Source organism: Crotalus tigris, unplaced genomic scaffold, assembly GCF_016545835.1.
Source record: "Crotalus tigris isolate CLP2741 ecotype Arizona unplaced genomic scaffold, ASM1654583v1 scf7180000018549.3470463, whole genome shotgun sequence".
Lineage (NCBI taxonomy): Eukaryota > Metazoa > Chordata > Lepidosauria > Squamata > Viperidae > Crotalus > Crotalus tigris.
The window spans coordinates 2,897,239-2,915,727 of NW_024097072.1; the positions used below are offsets into that span (position 1 = coordinate 2,897,239).

At 39.4% G+C, this 18,489-nt stretch overlaps 1 protein-coding gene across 5 annotated transcripts in view; it reads left to right on the plus strand.

Annotated features, from left to right (window-relative positions):
• Positions 1-18,489, plus strand: part of ZMAT4 (zinc finger matrin-type 4) — a 97,734-nt gene that overhangs the window by 67,758 nt on the left and 11,487 nt on the right. For 2 of the 5 annotated variants that reach the window (XM_039354300.1, XM_039354303.1), the window contains one exon: positions 14,658-14,754. The exons of 2 other annotated variants lie outside the window; for them this stretch is intronic. In XM_039354300.1, coding sequence (XP_039210234.1) covers positions 14,658-14,754 — 97 coding nt within the window. Of the gene's footprint in view, positions 1-12,521; positions 12,560-14,657; positions 14,755-18,489 lie in introns of all 5 variants that reach the window. One more of the 5 variants, XR_005557994.1, reaches the window with a different exon arrangement.

The window sequence follows — 18,489 nt, forward strand, 5'->3', positions numbered from 1 at the left end:
GAGGCATCAATAAAGCTTAATTTATATTTATAACCTTGATGGTTATATGGGCCTGGGTACACACTAGCCGGCTTTTAACCGTGATTCTGAATTCTCTCACCTCCCAGTTTGAAGTACCATTACAAAGCAGCCCCGAATTTTGCTCTTCCAGCTTCGTTTCGTTCGGTTTTCTAAAAACACCTTTTCTTTGCTGTGCTTCATGCCATGAATCACTCCAAAGACTAAGTTCCTTTGGGTGCCTCCCCTGTTCTGTCAGATCCCTTTCCCAGGCTCATCTTTTCTGTAAAGACTTTCAACCGCCTTCTAAGTTTATGCCTTGGCTAAGAAGTAGATAGACGTTCATTAAATATCAGCATCTTTTTTTTCCTTCCTGCTTATGCTTGCCTCAGTGCTTCTCCCCTCTCTTCTGCTGTTTCCTTGAGTGGCATTTAATTTCAAAGTTCTTTGAGTAGACTAGAGAATTCGTTCTTTTAAACCTTGCAGATTCTAGGGAACACTCTTAACAATGCCTTCTCTTTCTTTGTTGTCTTGAATAGAATAGAATAAGAAGAGCAGAGTTGGGAGGGACTTTGGAGGTCTTCTAGTTAGTAGTCCAAACCTCTGCTTGAGCAGGAGACCCTATACCATTTCAGATAAATTGCTGTCCAGTCCCTTCTTGAAAGCCTCCAGTGTTGGGGCACCCACAACTTCTGAAAGCAAGCCATTCCTCTGGTTAATTGTTCTGAGACATTTCTCAGTTCTAGGTTGCTTCTCTCCTTGATTAGCTTCCATCCATTGCTTCTTCTGTTTCTACCCATTGCTTCTTCTGTTTCCATCCATTGAGTCTTCTGTTTCCATCCATTGGCTCTTCTGCTTCCATCGATTGATTCTTCTGTTTCCATCCATTGCTTCTTCTGTTTCCATCCATTGCTTCTTCTGTTTCCATCCATTGCTTCTTCTGTTTCCACCCATTGCTTCTTCTGCTTCCATCCATTGCTTCTTCTGCTTCCATCCATTGCTTCTTCTGTTTCCACCCATTGCTTCTTCTTCTTCCATCCATTGCTTCTTCTGTTTCCATCCATTGCTTCTTCTGTTTCCACCCATTGCTTCTTCTGCTTCCATCCATTGCTTCTTCTGTTTCCACCCATTGCTTCTTCTGCTTCCATCCATTGCTTCTTCTTCTTCCATCCATTGCTTCTTCTGCTTCCATCCATTGCTTCTTCTGCTTCCATCCATTGCTTCTTCTGCTTCCATCCATTGCTTCTTCTGTTTCCATCCATTGCTTGTTCTGCTTCCATCCATTGCTTCTTCTGCTTCCATCCATTGCTTCTTCTGCTTCCATCCATTGCTTCTTCTGTTTCCATCCATTGCTTCTTCTGTTTCCACCCATTGCTTCTTCTGCTTCCATCCATTGCTTCTTCTGCTTCCACCCATTGCTTCTTCTGTTTCCATCCATTGCTTCTTCTGCTTCCATCCATTGCTTCTTCTGCTTCCATCCATTGCTTCTTCTGCTTCCATCCATTGCTTCTTCTGTTTCCATCCATTGCTTCTTCTGCTTCCATCCATTGCTTCTTCTGCTTCCATCCATTCCTTCTTCTGCTTCCATCCATTGCTTCTTCTGCTTCCATCCATTGCTTCTTACAACTCATTGTCTTGAGTTATTTTGAGGTCAGACAGAATAGGATGATAGCCATTTTACCCTATCACTGTCAGCTGCGAACAATCAGACTCAACACATGTAGAGTTCAAGCTACCTATTTTATTGTTCACTGCCAATAATTCAGGAATCTTCCCAGACTGACAGTTCTCACTGGGAAACACTAGATAAGGCTCAAAGGCGTTGAGAGGGGGTGGGGTCAGACCTTGCCCTCTTGTGTTTACTTAGCGACTCCAATCTAATTTCCGATGTGAGCCCTCCTCCCAACCAGGATAGTTGCTTTCCAACATTCTCAGTCTCATTCTAATAATCTCAGATGATGTTAAACTGGTTCCCAAACAGGAAGTGTGGGGTCAGTTTGGAAGGTAGATAAAAGGAGGACCCTTGGGACTCAAAGGATACTGCAATAAACTTGCTCTCCAGTGCATGGAATTTGATAGGATAGCTTTTATGCTCAGAGAACCAGTTCATCCCTCTCAGGTTCTCCACTTTCCTTTCAGGTTGTGGAAGACATGGAAAACACAATTATCTGGCTTAGATTCTCATTCTCCTGTCTAATGATTGCTTTATTGATTTTTGCTATGGAAGCACTCCAGGAAATCCTGCCAATTTACCCACATCTAGCCTGCTTCACCAATACCTGTGAAAATTGCTACCATCGCATTCCATTCCATTCCCACCCTTCCTTCTTTTTCCTATCTTTCCTTGTTCCTTTTCTGAAATGATCAGCCCATCCTGCTTAACTGCAAGGCCAGCCCTTGTCTGCACTGATCATTCAGCATTGTGGTTCGCTGGCCTGAAATGATTCATTTACTGAGAAGTTTAGGCTGAGAGAATTAATTGGTTTTCCAGCATCTCTGCTTCGGGTAGCAGATGTGGAGACACCACATCTGTGAGCCAGTGGTTCAAAAATGGAAATAATCTTCTTCTTCTTCTTCTTCTTCTTCTTCTTCTTCTTCTTCTTCTTCTTCTTCTTCTTCTTCTTCTTCTTCTTCTTCTTCTTCTTCTTCTTATTCTTCTTCTTCTTCTTATTCTTCTTCTTCTTCTTCTTCTTCTTCTTCTTCTTCTTCTTCTTCTTCTTCTTCTTCTTCTTCTTCTTCTTCTTCTTCTTCTTCTTCTTCTTCTTCTTCTTCTTCTTCTTCTTCTTCTTCTTCTTCTTCTTCTTCTTCCTCCTCCTCCTCCTCCTCCTCCTCCTCCTCCCAATTCCATTCCTTTGTTTAAAGATCCATCATAAGGCTGGACTTGCTGTTCATCTTTTCATATACTTAAGCCCTTTTTTTTTTAGGAAACTCATTTGAATCTTGTTTTTCCACTGGCCTCCATACTGTGAAATCTGGTCATGGATATGGTGTCTTCAATTTCATGGTGTCAGTTTTGCCTTTAATTGTCAATATCCTCTTATTTCAGACCCATATTTTTTTAATGCTCTGCCAGTCTAGTGACATGGAGACTTAGTTCCAGGAAAATATCCAATTTTAGTGAGCTGATTGACACTCCAAAAGTTTCCATGAAATAGAATAACAGAGCTAGAAGGAACCTTGGAGGTCTTCAACTCCTTGTTTAGGCAGGAAACCCTACAGCATTTCAGACAAATGGTTGTCCAGTCTTTTTTCTTTAAAACTTCCAGAGTTGGAGCATCCACAGCTTCTGGAGGCAAGTTGTTCCATGGATTAATTGTTCTAACTGTCAGGAAATTTATTCTTAGTTCTAGGTTGCTTCTCTCCTTGATTAGTTTCCATCCATTGATTCTTGTCCTGCCCTCAGGTGCTTTGGAGAATAGGTTGCCCCCCTCTTCTTTATGGAAGATATTGGAACACTGATTAATTTATCACCCCTAATCCTTCTTCTCATTAAACTAGACATACCCAAATTCCAGCAATCGTTTTTATATGCTTTAGTCTTCAGTCTCCTAATCTTTGTTGCTCTTCTCTGTATTCTTTCTAGAGTCTCAACATTGACCATGATGCAAAATAGATGATGAGACTCTAAAAAGGGTACAGACTTTTCCCTCTATTTTATAGCCCTGGGATTTTCTGGTGGGCTCCCAAACAATTATTAACAAATTTTTCTGGACCTCCTTAGCTTTTATTTTGTAACAGCTAGCTTGGCTAGGTCCTGACACTGAGTTGATGAGCATTTTGATGCTAAATCTAATAAGAGACTCTTTCCATTATCAAGCATTTGCCCAAACTTTCTCGCTAGTTTTGATCTCTCTGGCTTTAGAGCTGCCTCATCAATAGAAAGAAGAGCAAAACGGCTGGGTTCTTCACATTTCTTCCCTCCCACCTCCAATTATAGGGAGTAGAATGTTTTTATAATCTTTGCAGTTGGGGTGGAGAGAGAACATTATAAAAGGGAACAGAATAAATTCTACTGAGATATAATAAATCCCCATTTAAGGAGGAATCTATTTCAAATGACTAAGGCAGCAGGAGATGGATAATCAAGTGTACCAGAGGCACAAAGTATTCCACTGACACCAACCAGAAACTGTGGGATAGAAGTGCAGAGATATTTGAGAAGGTCTATCAAAAAGAAACTCACGCATCTCAACCTGACTTTGCTCTCACAGTTTGCAGGAAGTTGTGGGTCTCTGTGATGCAATGTAGAGGCAATATACCAAGGGGAGTTACTCCTGGAAAGATTAAATATTTGGTTGGTTGAATTCTGGAATCAAACAGCAGTGCTGCAAGTTTTGAAATCTGTCTCAGGGCTTCCTTTGAGAAGAAGAAATGTTGTGGATTAGGTTAAATGTGACTTTTTTAATCCTGGAGCTCTGGAAAGAGAAATGGAGTTCCACTACCTTGTGGAGCTGAGTTCAAACTTTGAGTAGTAGCTTTTTTTTCTTTTCAGGAGAAAGAGATGGGACAGGATACCAGAGAAGAAGAAAAGCTTCTCAGTCCTTTGAGGTACCCCAGGGCAGGAAATAGATTTCAGAAGTTTAACTGGAACTACACGCTACTGATATAGGGGACGGTATCAGACAGATAAAAGGCTGGGTTTTCTTTTCTCTCCCTCCTATATCCTAGGGAGGGGTTTTTTAGAGGTGGGGGGAACCAATCTGAGCTTCTTTCTTGTGCTTTCTCTGTTTCCCAGTTTGAAAGTATGCTTTGGTTTTTGTTATTGTCGCTGTGTATTTTCTCCAAGATCACCTCTGTGGCTTGCTACAAAGGCACAAGAAAAAATAGTTTGCGGTTGATTTATTTGTGTTTGAAAATGTTGTTTCCTTTTCTGGATTTGGACAGAACTGAAGAAGGGTGAATTTCAAGCAGAAATCTTACATACATACATACATACATACATACATACATACATACATACATATATATATATATATATATATATATATATATAGCAGAAATCTTCCATCTATCTATCTATCTATCTATCTATCTATATATCTATATCTATATCTATATCTATATCTATATCTATCTATCTATCTATCTATCTATCTATCTGGATCTCAGATCATCATCTGATTTTAGTAGCTAAGTTGATTTATTTCTGATTCTAGTTTGATCTTTGGAAAGCAGGTGTTCTCCTTTGAGGAACCATGAGAGCAAGCAAGCTTTCCTTCTTCTCACTGGTAGGAACTTGTAGGAGAAGAGCAGGCAGAGCTAGGGAAGGCAGAATTAAATGCGTCATCAGTTTAGAGTCCTTGCATTCCCACAAGTGCTCCAAGTCCAACCCCTCCTGAATTCTGTTGACTTTTATGTGGTGCCAATTTAGTGTTGAACTTTAGTTGACCAGATTCTTGTGCATAAGCCTGAATAAATCTTCTAGGCTGCAACCTTACAAATGGTCCTGATTTTTTTTGCCTGAAGAACTCTTACTTTGCTGTGTCACCTGACTTCTGTTTCAGGCAAATTGTTCCCTCTGACATCAATTGATTCTTAATGCTCCAGCATTCTATCTTTGGAAAGTCTTTTCTATCACAGCGTTTATGACAACTTCCTCCAATCCATTCTCTATTGCAGAGTGAGAGACAGTTTACCATTCTTTGAGCAGAGAGAGTGCTGATGATCTTTGTATTTCTGTACCGGTCAGTTGGAGCAAAAGGAGCTGAGCAGGGACTATTTTTGCAATATCTGCTTTATGTTCTCCACATTTCAAAATCAGCAGAAGTGACAATGGTTTCAGAGTTGTTTCAAAAGCACTTTGTGAGAAGAGCGGAATGGCTGGAACAGCTGAGGATACGGAGCTGTCCAAAATAATGAAAGAGAGGAGTAGTAAAACTGCCTGAACATCAGCTCTTCATGCTAAATTATTAAATTCAGCAGGATAGCAATACTTATTTTTAAAACCTCTGGTGGGATGATTAAAAACAGCATGTTACCTCTGTCAAAATGTTCCATGTAGACACCATTTTCTTTTCTTCGGCTGAGTCTTTCTTCCTCAGAGAGACCAACTGACACGTTTCACTGCAATTCCGTCGTTCTGAGATTTCCCACAAGTGTTTTTGTACTTTAAGTAAAGATGGGTACATAAATCTGCTTGCAATTTGTTGGAAGCCACAAACTGATCGAGGTCCCATTTAAACACTTTTCACCTCTTAAATTGCAATGAGAGCACAAAGCGGCCGAGATTAAAATGCTAAAATGTGGGCTGAAAGAGAGGGATAGCAATATCATGTGTGGTATGCATGATGGAGGAGGAGATGACCAGGCTGAGCCCGAGGGAGGGGTCAAACACATCATAAGTCTTGAGTCCCTTGAGGTGGGAAAAAATGAAACTTTGATTGTGAGTTTTACTGATTAGATAGATTTGTTGTCATCAAAATGGCTAGTTTACACTATTATGTAAAAGTAAAATGTTGAGGTTTGTTGTTACTACTTTATTCTACTGCACTAGAGGGAGTCGGAAGACAATGCCTTGAATGTCTCCTAATTCCTGCTCATTTCGTTAGTAGCTCAGATTTTGTAGAGAGCTTAAGCTTGCAATAAATCTTTATACTCACTTGAACTGCCTGAATTTCCTGATTTCCTCAGTGCATGACACATATACATGTAATGTTTGACAGAAATATTTTTTCTTGCATGAAACTATAATCTTGCTTGCTGCTTGGATACTGGTTAACAAAGTGTCCGCTTTTTCCAATCTGTGAAAATCTAATTAACTAAGATTGAAATGTCTAGTCAGTTTCACTGCATAGTCACTGGTTTTGAGATAGGTGACTATTTAAATTGAATTAATTAATTAATTAACTCAAATCAGGGTGCAATGTCAGTGCAATGTGGTCCAAAGAAACCCACTTTAAGTGCCCCAAATGAAAGTAACAAATCATCTCCTAATCTGTCCTTTCCTCGCCCACACATTTCTATTGTTACCAATGTCACAATCAAAATTGTTGGGTTTTTTGCACTAGAATTGGACAGATGACAAATAGTTGAGGATCAATGAAAAAGAATCTTACACATGTGGAAGCCAGTTATGTTTCACAGCTGGGTATGCTGCTAAATATGAAGGTTTTTCTTTGCTTTGCTTTGTTTTTTTTTGTTGTTTTTTTTTGTTTTGTTTTTTTGGGCAATTTCATCTTCACCTTAAGATTTGCTAGAGGCTTCTAATCATCACCACTTTCTTACAGAGAATTCAATTGTGGTAGTTATTGACTAAAGCTACGAATAACAAAACACAACTGCTATTTGTTTACATAGACATGCTGTGCCCAATTAAATAACCTTTATCACAACTTGTTTATTTAGTTATAATTTTAGATTTATAAAGGCTCCCTCATTTAGCATAATCTCCGGATGGCATATAATTAAAATCAATACAACGCCTTTAAAAAGCAGAAAAACATTCACCCTCCAAAAAAGGGAAGATTAAATGAGGACAGTATGCCATAGCCAAGACCAGCTACACACAGATGGGCCTCAATCTATTGCAGAACAATTATTATATACATAGGTTACTTTTTGGAGATACCAAATAAAAATATGCTGAGAGATTGAATAGTTTTCCCCCCAAAAAATTGTGAGCTGAATGCAACAATTTGTGCTGTTTAGATATGTTGGGGCAACATTTTCCAAAACTCCCATTCTGTATGTGAATTTAAGGATTTAAATATCAAGAGCAGATCCATACACTGAGCCCTGGTAGCACAGTGTTTAAAATGCAGTGTTGCAGGCAAACTCTTCCCACAGTCAGGAGTTCGATCCTGACTGGCTCAAGGTTGACTCAGCCTTTCATCCTTCTGAGGTCAGCAAAATGAGGACCCCGATTGTTGGGGGCAACATGCTGATGTTGTAAACCACCAAGAGAGTGCTATAAAGCACTATGGGGCAGTATATGAGTCTAAGTGCTATTTCTATTGCTATGAGTGGATCTCTTTAGGTAACGGCACATGCTTCAACACACGTTCTGATGCTTTTCCCCTGAACAGTATTTTTTCCCCCTTCATTGCTATTGCTTTTAGGCAATTGTAGCTTCTTTGCGTTGCCAAGAGCAGCACAAAGTTAGAGGAAGATCTAGACCAGTATTTCTCGAACTTGGCCACTTTCAGACATATGGGCTTCAACTCCCAGAATTCTCCAGTACCCATAGGGAAAATTCTAGGAGTTGAAGTCCATATGTCTTGAAGTGGCCAAGTTTGAGAAACACTGATCTAGAAGAAAATGCACACTATTAATAGAAGGAATAATCAAGTCTGGAAATTTTCTACAGAAACTGTGAAAGTGGTCTGGAAAGAATTTGCAGCTTGACTAGATGATATTTTGATTGAGTAGTTGTGAAAACAGAAGGCAGCTTGCCAAGAGGGATAAGGGCACCCCCATTTTTGCTTCCCAGATTACAGTATGCTGCTCAGTGGAAATTGATTGGTTGGTTGGCTGATTGATTTAAAAGATTTATATTCCTGCCCATCTTAGCAAATCTGGGTGGCTCACAACAGTCAGAAAACCAATAAATAAAGCATGTAGAAAAACAGTAAAATGATAAAATAAAAACCCTATCCTGGATTTTCTTAAAAACAATAGCAAAACAGAATTAAGAAGTTGACAGAACATTAATTAAAAATAACGAACATGCTAAGGCAGCAATTGCAGTCTTGGGCCTTGGAGCTGTTGTTACGTGGCTAATGAGCAACTGTGACTTAGAAAACTACCCTCAACATAGTAGTGTTCCATGCTATGAAAGCCACCAGAGAGATACCAGAATAGATTCCGCCCATCACATCTGAAAGCCACCAGGAGAAAGAGCCAGCTGTCATGTCATTTGACAAAATACATGTCCTTCCCACATTTCTGTCTTATTCAAGAGACTGAAAATGTCTCATATTTGGACTGATACAGATAACAGTAGGATTTCTACAGCAAGTAGAAATCTCTGTTTTCAGATATTTCTATTTATTGCAGAAACACCCAAACAACATTACGTATATCTGAATATTGAACAAGTACAGTTGAAATATCTTTAAGGTTGTTTGCTTTTATTCATAAACCTATGGTATTTTCTTCCTAAAAGAATTTTTAGGGGTTTTTTTAAACATTCCAAGCTGTTTTTTTTTAAATAAATGGTTCTCTCTCTTAATCCTACATCCCACATATTACTTCCAAATCCATTTAATCTCTATATATGATTTCTACAGTTCAGAAGTGTAAGTGGGCCTTAAATAAGTCTATCTTGGATTGCATCCATGTAATTGAACTGACAGGTAGAATAATCCTACTTACTTCTTGTGACAGTGTTGGGTTAAGACCCACTGTGAAACTAAGAAATATATTGTGACCAGGAAAAGGCCAGCCTTAGAGAGAGTTTACTACTAGCAGTCAGAAGGCATGATAAAAACTCTTTAATTTCACAACATATGGACAGACTTAACTATAGTTTCATCTAGGAAACTATGGCCATCCTAGAAGGCCAGATCCTGAAGTTGAAACTCAAATACTTTGGCCACCTAATGAGAAGGAAGGACTCACTGGAGAAGAGCCTAATGCTAGGAAAGATTGAGGGCAATAGAAGAAGGGGACAACAGAGAACGAGGTGGCTGGATGGAGTCACTGAAGCAGTAGGCGTGAGCTCAAATGGACTCCAAAAGATGGTAGAGGACAGGAAGGCCTGGAAGAACATTGTCCATGGGGTCGTGATGGGTTGGACATGACTTTGCAATTAACAACAAGACCAGAGGTAGGCAACCTTGGCTTTTTTATGACTCATAGCTGGCTCAGGAATTCTGGGAGTTGAAGTCCACGAGTCATAAAAGAGCCAAGGTTGCCTACCCCTGTCCTAGACCAAGCCAAGTCCCAAAATGCCAGGGAATTTCTAGAAGCCTGGCACTCTGTCAAATTACCTATCAATAGACACATAGGCTTAAACAATATCTACATACTATGCAAAAGAAACAATCCACAAGCCAAAATGGGAACAAAAAGATGAAAACACCTCCTCGCCAGCAATCAGCACCCAGATGAGCATAGATTAACTCCCAAGATTAACATCAAACCAACAATCAAGAAGTAAACAATACCCTAGTCAAGTTACTAGTAAACAACCCAATCAAAGAACCTCCAAGGCCACTCCCATCCACACAGGTGGGATAGGGTAAGCACACTAGAATATAGACTGAGAGCAAATCCTACTCCTTACTAGCACTGATGATGTTATCTAGATTGGGTAATGAAATGTCCGCAAGAAAACCACCAAGCCCAGAGAGCACCAAAGACCCCACCGTTCAACTCTTGAGCGACAAATATTCTCCTTTAGACTTTACTACTTCTGAAGGTTACAACATTTTCTAAGCATATTGGACCAAAAATGAGATTTAAGTTGCAATGTCCTCACATCTACTCCAAATATGCCCTCTGCTCATTAAGTTCCTCTCAGAGTAGAGAGCAACTGATAAGCAGAACGTCACATATTAAAGATTCATCCTAGCAGATTTTAATATAACCAGGCTAAGCAGTTTTTATGATTCCACCCATGGTACATTTCATCTGTTTTCTCCATGTAAGGATTAAAGCCCGTTTTATGAGATTCTCTCTTTGTTATCGTATCTGATTCCTGCTAAAGAGCTGGGTACAAAAAGAAGCTCAGTTACCTAAACTGCAATCAAATTAAAGACTCCAATTTAGTTTGGGTACTTGTGGAAGAGTAACTTCCGTAGCGTTCAAGATCTAATCCTGTAGTATTACAGCAAAGCATAAAAGCTAAAGAGAGGGAAATCTACAATTCCAATTTCTCACCAGCAGTCAGATCTTACTTTTTAAATGGATTCTTGAAATTGGCAAAAATACAATTGTAGAGTTGAAAGGAGCATTTATGTCCTCAATTCCAATCCCTCAGTGCAGAATCCCCAGACAGATGCATGATGAGTTTTCACTTCAACACATCCATCCTTTATCGGAGTAATTGGTTACACCGCCAAACTGCTAGGAAGCTTTTTCGAGCATTCACATGGGGTTGGCTTTCAGCCGGGCTCCAGAAACCAAGAAAAACCACTGAGGTTCTTCTGAACAGTTTATTTTATTGTTCTTCACCTACAGACAGAAATCTTGCCAAACTAAAGCAATTATTTGCATCACTACAGATATACTCAGGGAACAGTTAGGGAGGAGCCTTCTTAACTCTCTCTTTCCCCCAGCCAAACTATCTGAACTTCACTGTTTCTTGGTCTTCTGGAATGCAGCCCCTCCCACCCGGGAATCCAGACTGCAGTCCATCACACCTTCTTAAAACTGAAGTCCAACATTCTGTAGTTTTCAATTGGCAATCATTGCGCCTTGGATAAACCTCATTAACTACAATATAGATATAGGTTTAAACTGCAGGTCCCTGGATGTTGTTTAAATATAAGGAAAATCTTTCTGATTAGATGATCTTAGACAGCAATGGAACAGTCTACTTGTGAAGATAGTAAGTTCTTCATCTCTGGAGTTTTTGAAGTAGTTGGACAGCTTTCTGTTACAGACGTGCAGGTTCTCTTGTACACTGCAGAAAGTTGAACCAAATTATTTTTGGAATCCTTTCCAATTCTGTGATTCTATATTTCTAAGTCTAGACTTTCTGTGTGACATTCTTTCAGATAACTGAAGACTTCTGTAGTATCTCCCCTGAACCGTGTGGGGAATGTTAAAATAGTTACAGAATCAGGAGTGAGCCCTCTCTTCCAGATCCTATCTAGGCCAACACTCCCTGTGTTAATTATATATATTCAGGGAAACACGAACATGGAGAGGAGGCCATGTGTTCCCTTTCTCTGTCATTTCTGAGGAACTGGGAATCACTATGGTGGTAGGTGACTGTCAGGTTCTTGAAAAGGATAATTGCAGTATCTTATTAGTAAGATTTATGGAGATGAAAGAGGGAGGGTTACAAGATTTTTAGCAACTGAATTCTTTTCCTTTTAAAACCAATTCATTCCCTGCCTCCCCCAATGTTTTCACTTCACTTCCCCAATGGCTTTTTTTGTGAATCAATAAAGAGGCGGTTCTTTTCACAAATAGGAGTTGATCAAAACCAACACCTGAATCCAGAGTAGGCTGTGTACATTATTGTAGCCGTGCCAAAGCAAATGCAGAAGAATGAAGGAGAGGAGCTTTGGTGCTCTTGACCCACTGCCAGGTGCAGATGGATTTTTCTCTGCTCTTTTCTATGGAATAACAGTTTTTATTGAATTTTGACATTGTCGTCTAAAAGTTTCTCATTGTTTCATCCCTTTTTCAGCAGCTAAAAGTAGTCCTGCATCCATGCAGATTTTGTTTGTTTGTTTCTGATTGATTTTCTCACTTGGTTAAGCTAATTCTCGGAATAAATCTATTTTGAAAGCATCACATGGCCTAGAACTCATGTTGGCTTTAGTGTTCAGTAAGCCTTCATGGTATAAAGCTTCAGTGCATCTTCTTCAATCTCCTTCAGTGATTTTCTGGTGCCCTTTTTTGTTCTTTAGATCTCTGAGGAACTTTCCATGCCTGTCTGTGCTTTGTGGTAAGTGGAATTGTTCAACTTTGCTGTGTGGATGAAGGGCACGATTCTTTGACATTATTTTTCTGGTCTTCTTTGTCCCTATGACATCTAGTTTTGCTTGAGTCCAGTCCATTAATCCAGCTGTGTATCTAATGACTAGAAGTGCCCAGATGTTAATAACCTTGATAGTATTCCCTCTATAAAATTTAGACATTAAGATTTTCTTCATTCTCAAGAAGTATTCACTACTAAGTTTCTTGACTTTAGTGTGCTCCATATTGTCAACTTCCAGCATGCTCAGATACTTGTAGTGGCCTTCTTCATCCAGGCTCTTTTCCAGAGGGCATCTTAATTACTTCAGTTATCACTATCTTTCCCCTGTGGATGGTAAAGGTTGCAAACTCTATCGCAACATTTTGGCTGTCTTGAGCAGTGATTCTATTTCAGAAGGTGTCTCTCCATATAGCTTTAGATCGTCCAGATAAAGGAGATGGTTTTTTATGTTGGCCTGACAGCAATGGTCTTCAGTATTGTTGACAGAAGAATCAATGAAATGACAAACAACTCTGGTGATAGTGAGTCTCCTTGAAAGATTTCTCTCTTGATATTAACCTCTCCTAGTCTATCACCATTGATCAGCAACTGTGTCTTCCATTGCACCATTGATCTTTGCACAAGGCAAAGTTAGACTAACAGTTCCTAGATTTGCTTCTTGTCTGGACTACCTCGCAAGACTGACACAAACAAAGAGGTATTAATATAGACAAGGACCTCAGCAGTATGGATATTGGCAGCTGCCTATTTAGTTTACCTATTTCTTCACCTTTCAGAAATACAGCAATGAATGCTGGCAGTCACATGTTGATAACTGTCAAGATTTACTCCTAAAATCTTCTCAGTTTCTCAACATTTGCAAAATTAATCTGGGATTGTCACCAAATTTCAGACATTCATTGTAAAATATGTTAAGTTGATAATGGCTGCACAGCCATCTGTTCAGGCAATAGGGAAATATAATATAATGTTGCACACTAAGGACACAATCCAAGCATCATGAAACCCCTCAGATATCTGCCGAGAGAACTGTGCACACGGTTATTCTCATTTTTTAATAATAATTTTGAGGAAACATTGGAGTTTCTTCTCAGAAGAAGCAAATGCATGGAGTATTTATGGATGATCTTAAGCCCTCTCCTTGTCCAGAGGGTTTTAACGGAGCATCTTCAGTTTGCCATTTCTCCCCAGAATTGTAATTCGGTTTTCAGTTAGTAATTGTTTTCTTATTAACTACTTTGGTGGTGTTCTGACATGGCTGTTTTAAAGGACTGAGCCATTATTTCTTCCACATCCTTTTCACATGCTGCAGTGAAAATTTCTATGTAGCACAATCAGAACAGTACATAATAACAGAAAGAGTGCATAGGGAAAGAAGTCATTTGGAATGCAAATTTTTCTAGGCAAGGACATCATGAGTCAAAACGAAGGAACAGCAGCAGAAGATGAGATCTTGAAGGTCATAAGAAGTTTACTTATTTATACAAAAGTAAATCTCCCCTTGTTCCCTGAAAATGAATTAGCTCACAATAATTAATCTCTCTTTCATGCACATGCTCACATGCATACATATGCTGTGATACAGTTATGCAAAAAAAATTTTTTTTCAGTTGATCTACAAGATATTATTGATGACTTACCCTAAAAATATGGCCATCCTTTTGTCAACTCAGAGATTAAGAACCAGGAATGGAATCTCTGGCTCTAAAGATGGAGGCCTGGGAAAAGAAGAATAGACCTAGAACAGGGGTAGGTAACCTTGGCTCTTTTATGACTCGTGGCTGGCTCAGGAATTCTGGGAGTTGAAGTCCATGAGTCATAAAAGAGCCAAGGTTGCCTACCCCTGACCTAGAAGCTTCCTTTGCAATTTTCAATGTCTTCTAGCTATGGAAGATGATGACTTTCTGTGAGAGTTTGGAAAATCAGACCTAGAAAATTTCTGTGGGAACTTCCATAAGAGAGGATGATTTCAGGATAACAGTAGCCTATTGGGGTAAATGCAGCTCTCACGTCGGCTGTTTCCATAAGATGGTGCAGTTCATCCTGTTCTATATTCTGTCCACAGGTCTGAAACGGACATACACTTGCAACATCTGTAACGTCACTCTAAACTCAATAGAACAGTATCATGCACACTTGAAGGGCTCGAAACATCAGAACAAGTAAGTCTGACTCTCTGTTAGCTCTGATTGAGTGAACAAGACATAGGGACAGGATCATTTCCCCTTCCCATTATAATTAACCTGCATTTCTGGATATCGGACGCAAGCAAAATTTAAAAAATAACACACATTTAAATAAAGAGACTAGCAATCAGAAAGAAGTGTAGGTCATACTCCCCAAATGGCATGGTTTTTGCTGATGTGGTAGATTGCGTTCACAAAGAGGGAGGTGGTGTGATGGACTATAGTCAAGAGGCAATTTCCCAGGAAGGATGTGCATATTTCAAGGAGGATGACAAGATAAGAAGCTGTACAATCCAGAGCTGGATCGGAAAAAGAGAAAGATTTGACATAGCCACTCCCAAGAATCTCCCAGAGTTATAGCTGTTAAGAATACATTAGTATAAGTTTAGTCTGGCAAGATTCTGTCTATATCAGTGGTTCTCAACCTTTTTAATGCCGCGACCCCCAACCGATCGTAAGTTGAGGACTACTCAACTGGTGCAGCACCGTTTACAGAATGGGACTTTTGGCGGGCTCAGCAGGGCAGAGACAGCCTGGACAATTCCTATTGGCTTTTGAAAGCCAATAGAATTAGACTCTATTCAAGAGAGTCTATTCTATTGGCTTTCAAAAGCCAATAGAATAAAAGAGATTAGCACAGCTAAGGAAAAGGGGGGGAAAATGGCGGACTGCATTGTTTGGCGACTCCTGTGAAATGGTTGTTCAACCCCAAATGGGGTCCCGACCCACAGGTTGAGAACCACTGGTCTATATGATGTAAGTCAGGGGTCCCCAACCCCCAGTCTGCGGACCGGTATTGGGCCGTGGCATGCCATCAACCGGTCCACACAAACAAGCAAAGCCCCATCCTTGGGATGCAGGCAGCACACAAAACTACGCACTCTCCGGTCTGTGGAAAAACCTTTCTCCACAGAACTGGTCCCTGGTGCCCAAAGAGTTGGGCACCTCTGGTGTAAGCAAATAAAGAACTGAACAATCATAGTGCTCTATGTTGCTCTTGGGCTAAGCCTGACAGCTGGCACATGTAAAAAGCCGTGAATGTGAAAATGCCATATATTCAGAAAGCAGAAAGAAGGACAGCAGGAGGCTGTCAAAATCAGGAAGATGGAAATAGAATGGGAGATTGTGATGCAGCATATATGCATTTATGAATTGTGTATGTGTGAGAGGGAGATGCACAGAAAGAGAGATTAAAGTGAAGCACTTCGGCATTTGATGAATAGCACTTATTTTCTGGGAGCAAAAGAAGAGTTTAACCGTCTGTAAATAAGGTCTCTATGCAGTTTGCCAATGTAAATCTGCCTCTCACCTTTGGCAATACCTCTTATAGTCTTGTCTATTCTGTTATTCAGATCCAGCCCATCGCATATGTGCCTAAGTATGAATTTATGAAAAAGCGATACTTTCATTTTTTTAAAAAAAAAATCTTTTGGGTTGTATTCCCTTTTTACATCCTAAGAAATATTCCATTATAGCTAAATGATAGCGCCATGGTAGAAAAAGTCTCTCTCTAGAGTTGTTTATGGTGGGGGAAGGATAACAACTGTAGTGAATTCAGCTTTGTGTGAGCTGTTCAATGAAAATTAGAGTGAGGGCACTGTCCCATTTCACCCTTGTTGTTTAAATGAAGCTGTGGCATGGCACACTAATGCAACTACTACACTGCTGCATCTTTTCCCTGTTGCTTTATTGAACCATTTGCATGTTTAAAAAGGTATTTAGGAGAGGGGAAGGGGTGGGGAATAACCATTTCTTTGGAAACGAAAACCAAAACTCGCTTCTATACACAGTGAGTTTCTATTTATATAGTATATATAGTATTGTATATAGTATGTTTAAATATGTGTTGTGTTATATATGTGTACACTTTGAGAGCAAGCAATTAAATTTCATTTTTAATGTGTGCCATTGTGCCCACAGTAAAAAAAATGTCTGTCTGTATCTGTCTGTCTATCTGTCTGTCTATCTATCTATCTATCTATCTATCTATCTATCTATCTATCTATCTATCTATCTCACCTATGACCGATTCAGAAATCAGTCTGGAAATAAGGTCTAAATTAGGTTAACCCTTGTCTCTTTCTTCAGACTTACTGTCTTCTCTTGTTATTTTTTCCAACCCTATGATGTGTTGGAAATAAATGAGGTAATGGGGCTTGAAACTCAGCCTGCAGGATAGCTCTCCAAAAATGAAAATGGAACAAACTTAGTATGGGGGGAGAAGGTGGCAAAAGGAAGGCGTGAATCTGAAATGGGCTTGATCCAGCAAAGTACTGCGGGGGGGGGGGGAAATCCAGGAAAAATTCTCCATCTGCATTCCTGTGGGAGAGGCACTTGGACAGCAGCTCAGAATATTGGCGATTGCTCCATTCTAAGTCTCTACAATATTCTGATCGTGTGACTCAGAGCGGCTCATTTGAAGTCGATCTTGTATTTCACAGTGCACACATTCTCACAAACATATATACGTGCAACATGAGGCCAGAGCAGGCACTTGCGTACAGATGCAACATATTTTGTTATTTTGGAAGAAATACAGATGCATTCTACAGTGCTGCTGGTAAAGGGGTTGGGGAAAATTCCAAAACAGAATTCTACTTATTTTCCCTGTGTTATTTTTCATCCAAAAATAAATTCTGTCAAAACAATAGCATCTACTTTTCTTTGCAATTTCCTCTGCACATCTTATTCCTGTTCAAGGCCACAACCAAAATGTTTCCACTGAAGTTTTTTTATTGTTAATATTCTTCAGAAATGCAAATAATTTTGCTCTATACATCCTTGTACCTTTTGTTGTCAAAGACACAAAGCTTACTTTAATAAGGAGAAGCTGGCCTTCACTCTAGAGGGATTTTAAATGGAGCTAGCCTAGTTTAAATTGAATTGCTGATGGCACACGTGGGCCAGGTGAACTCTTAAGGTACACTCAAAACGTGTAATGATTGCAGAATAGATTGACTGAATTCAGTGGAACAAACCACTTTTGACCTGAGGCAAATGGCTAATCGAATGGAATAAATTTAAATCACTGAATGTTCCACATAGATATCTAGAGGAATGATCACACACAGGCTGTCCAAGCAAATTCCCATTTTAATACATTCAGAACATTTGTCTACTTCTAATTCATATTTAGGAATCAACTGGAGTTTTTATATGCAGTGGTGCTCATCATTAATTGATTCCAGGAGGCACGATGAATACCAAAAATGATGAGTACCAAACAAATTTTTCCCATAAGGAATGATGTAGTGGGTCACAAGTCAGCTGACACCGACAAGTTCTAGCTTGTGTGTTGAGTACTAAACAAACAATGAGTATCAGGATGAAATTTTCCCGTCAAAATCTGTTGAATACCAAATGCAATGAGTTTTAAAGTAAAGTACCAAGGTATCCCTTTAGATAAAAATAGAGAATAATTCAGAAAAGAAGATGGACTTGCTGTATCCTATAGACTTGGAATGAGAAATCAGGAAGCATTCTCTAGAAAGATGTGTTCAGAAGCATATATTGCAGGTCTATTACAGTCAGTTTATTTAGCAAGAGGATTAAACTATGTTCCTTACATCAATCTTATATTTTGACCTGTAGAATATACAGCCAAAATATAAGATCAACATAAGGAATATATTTAATTCGCTTTACGTGTAGAAGTCAACACAGGAGCTATCAAAAAAGAGAAGCAACATTGAATGACAAAAGAAATCCCAA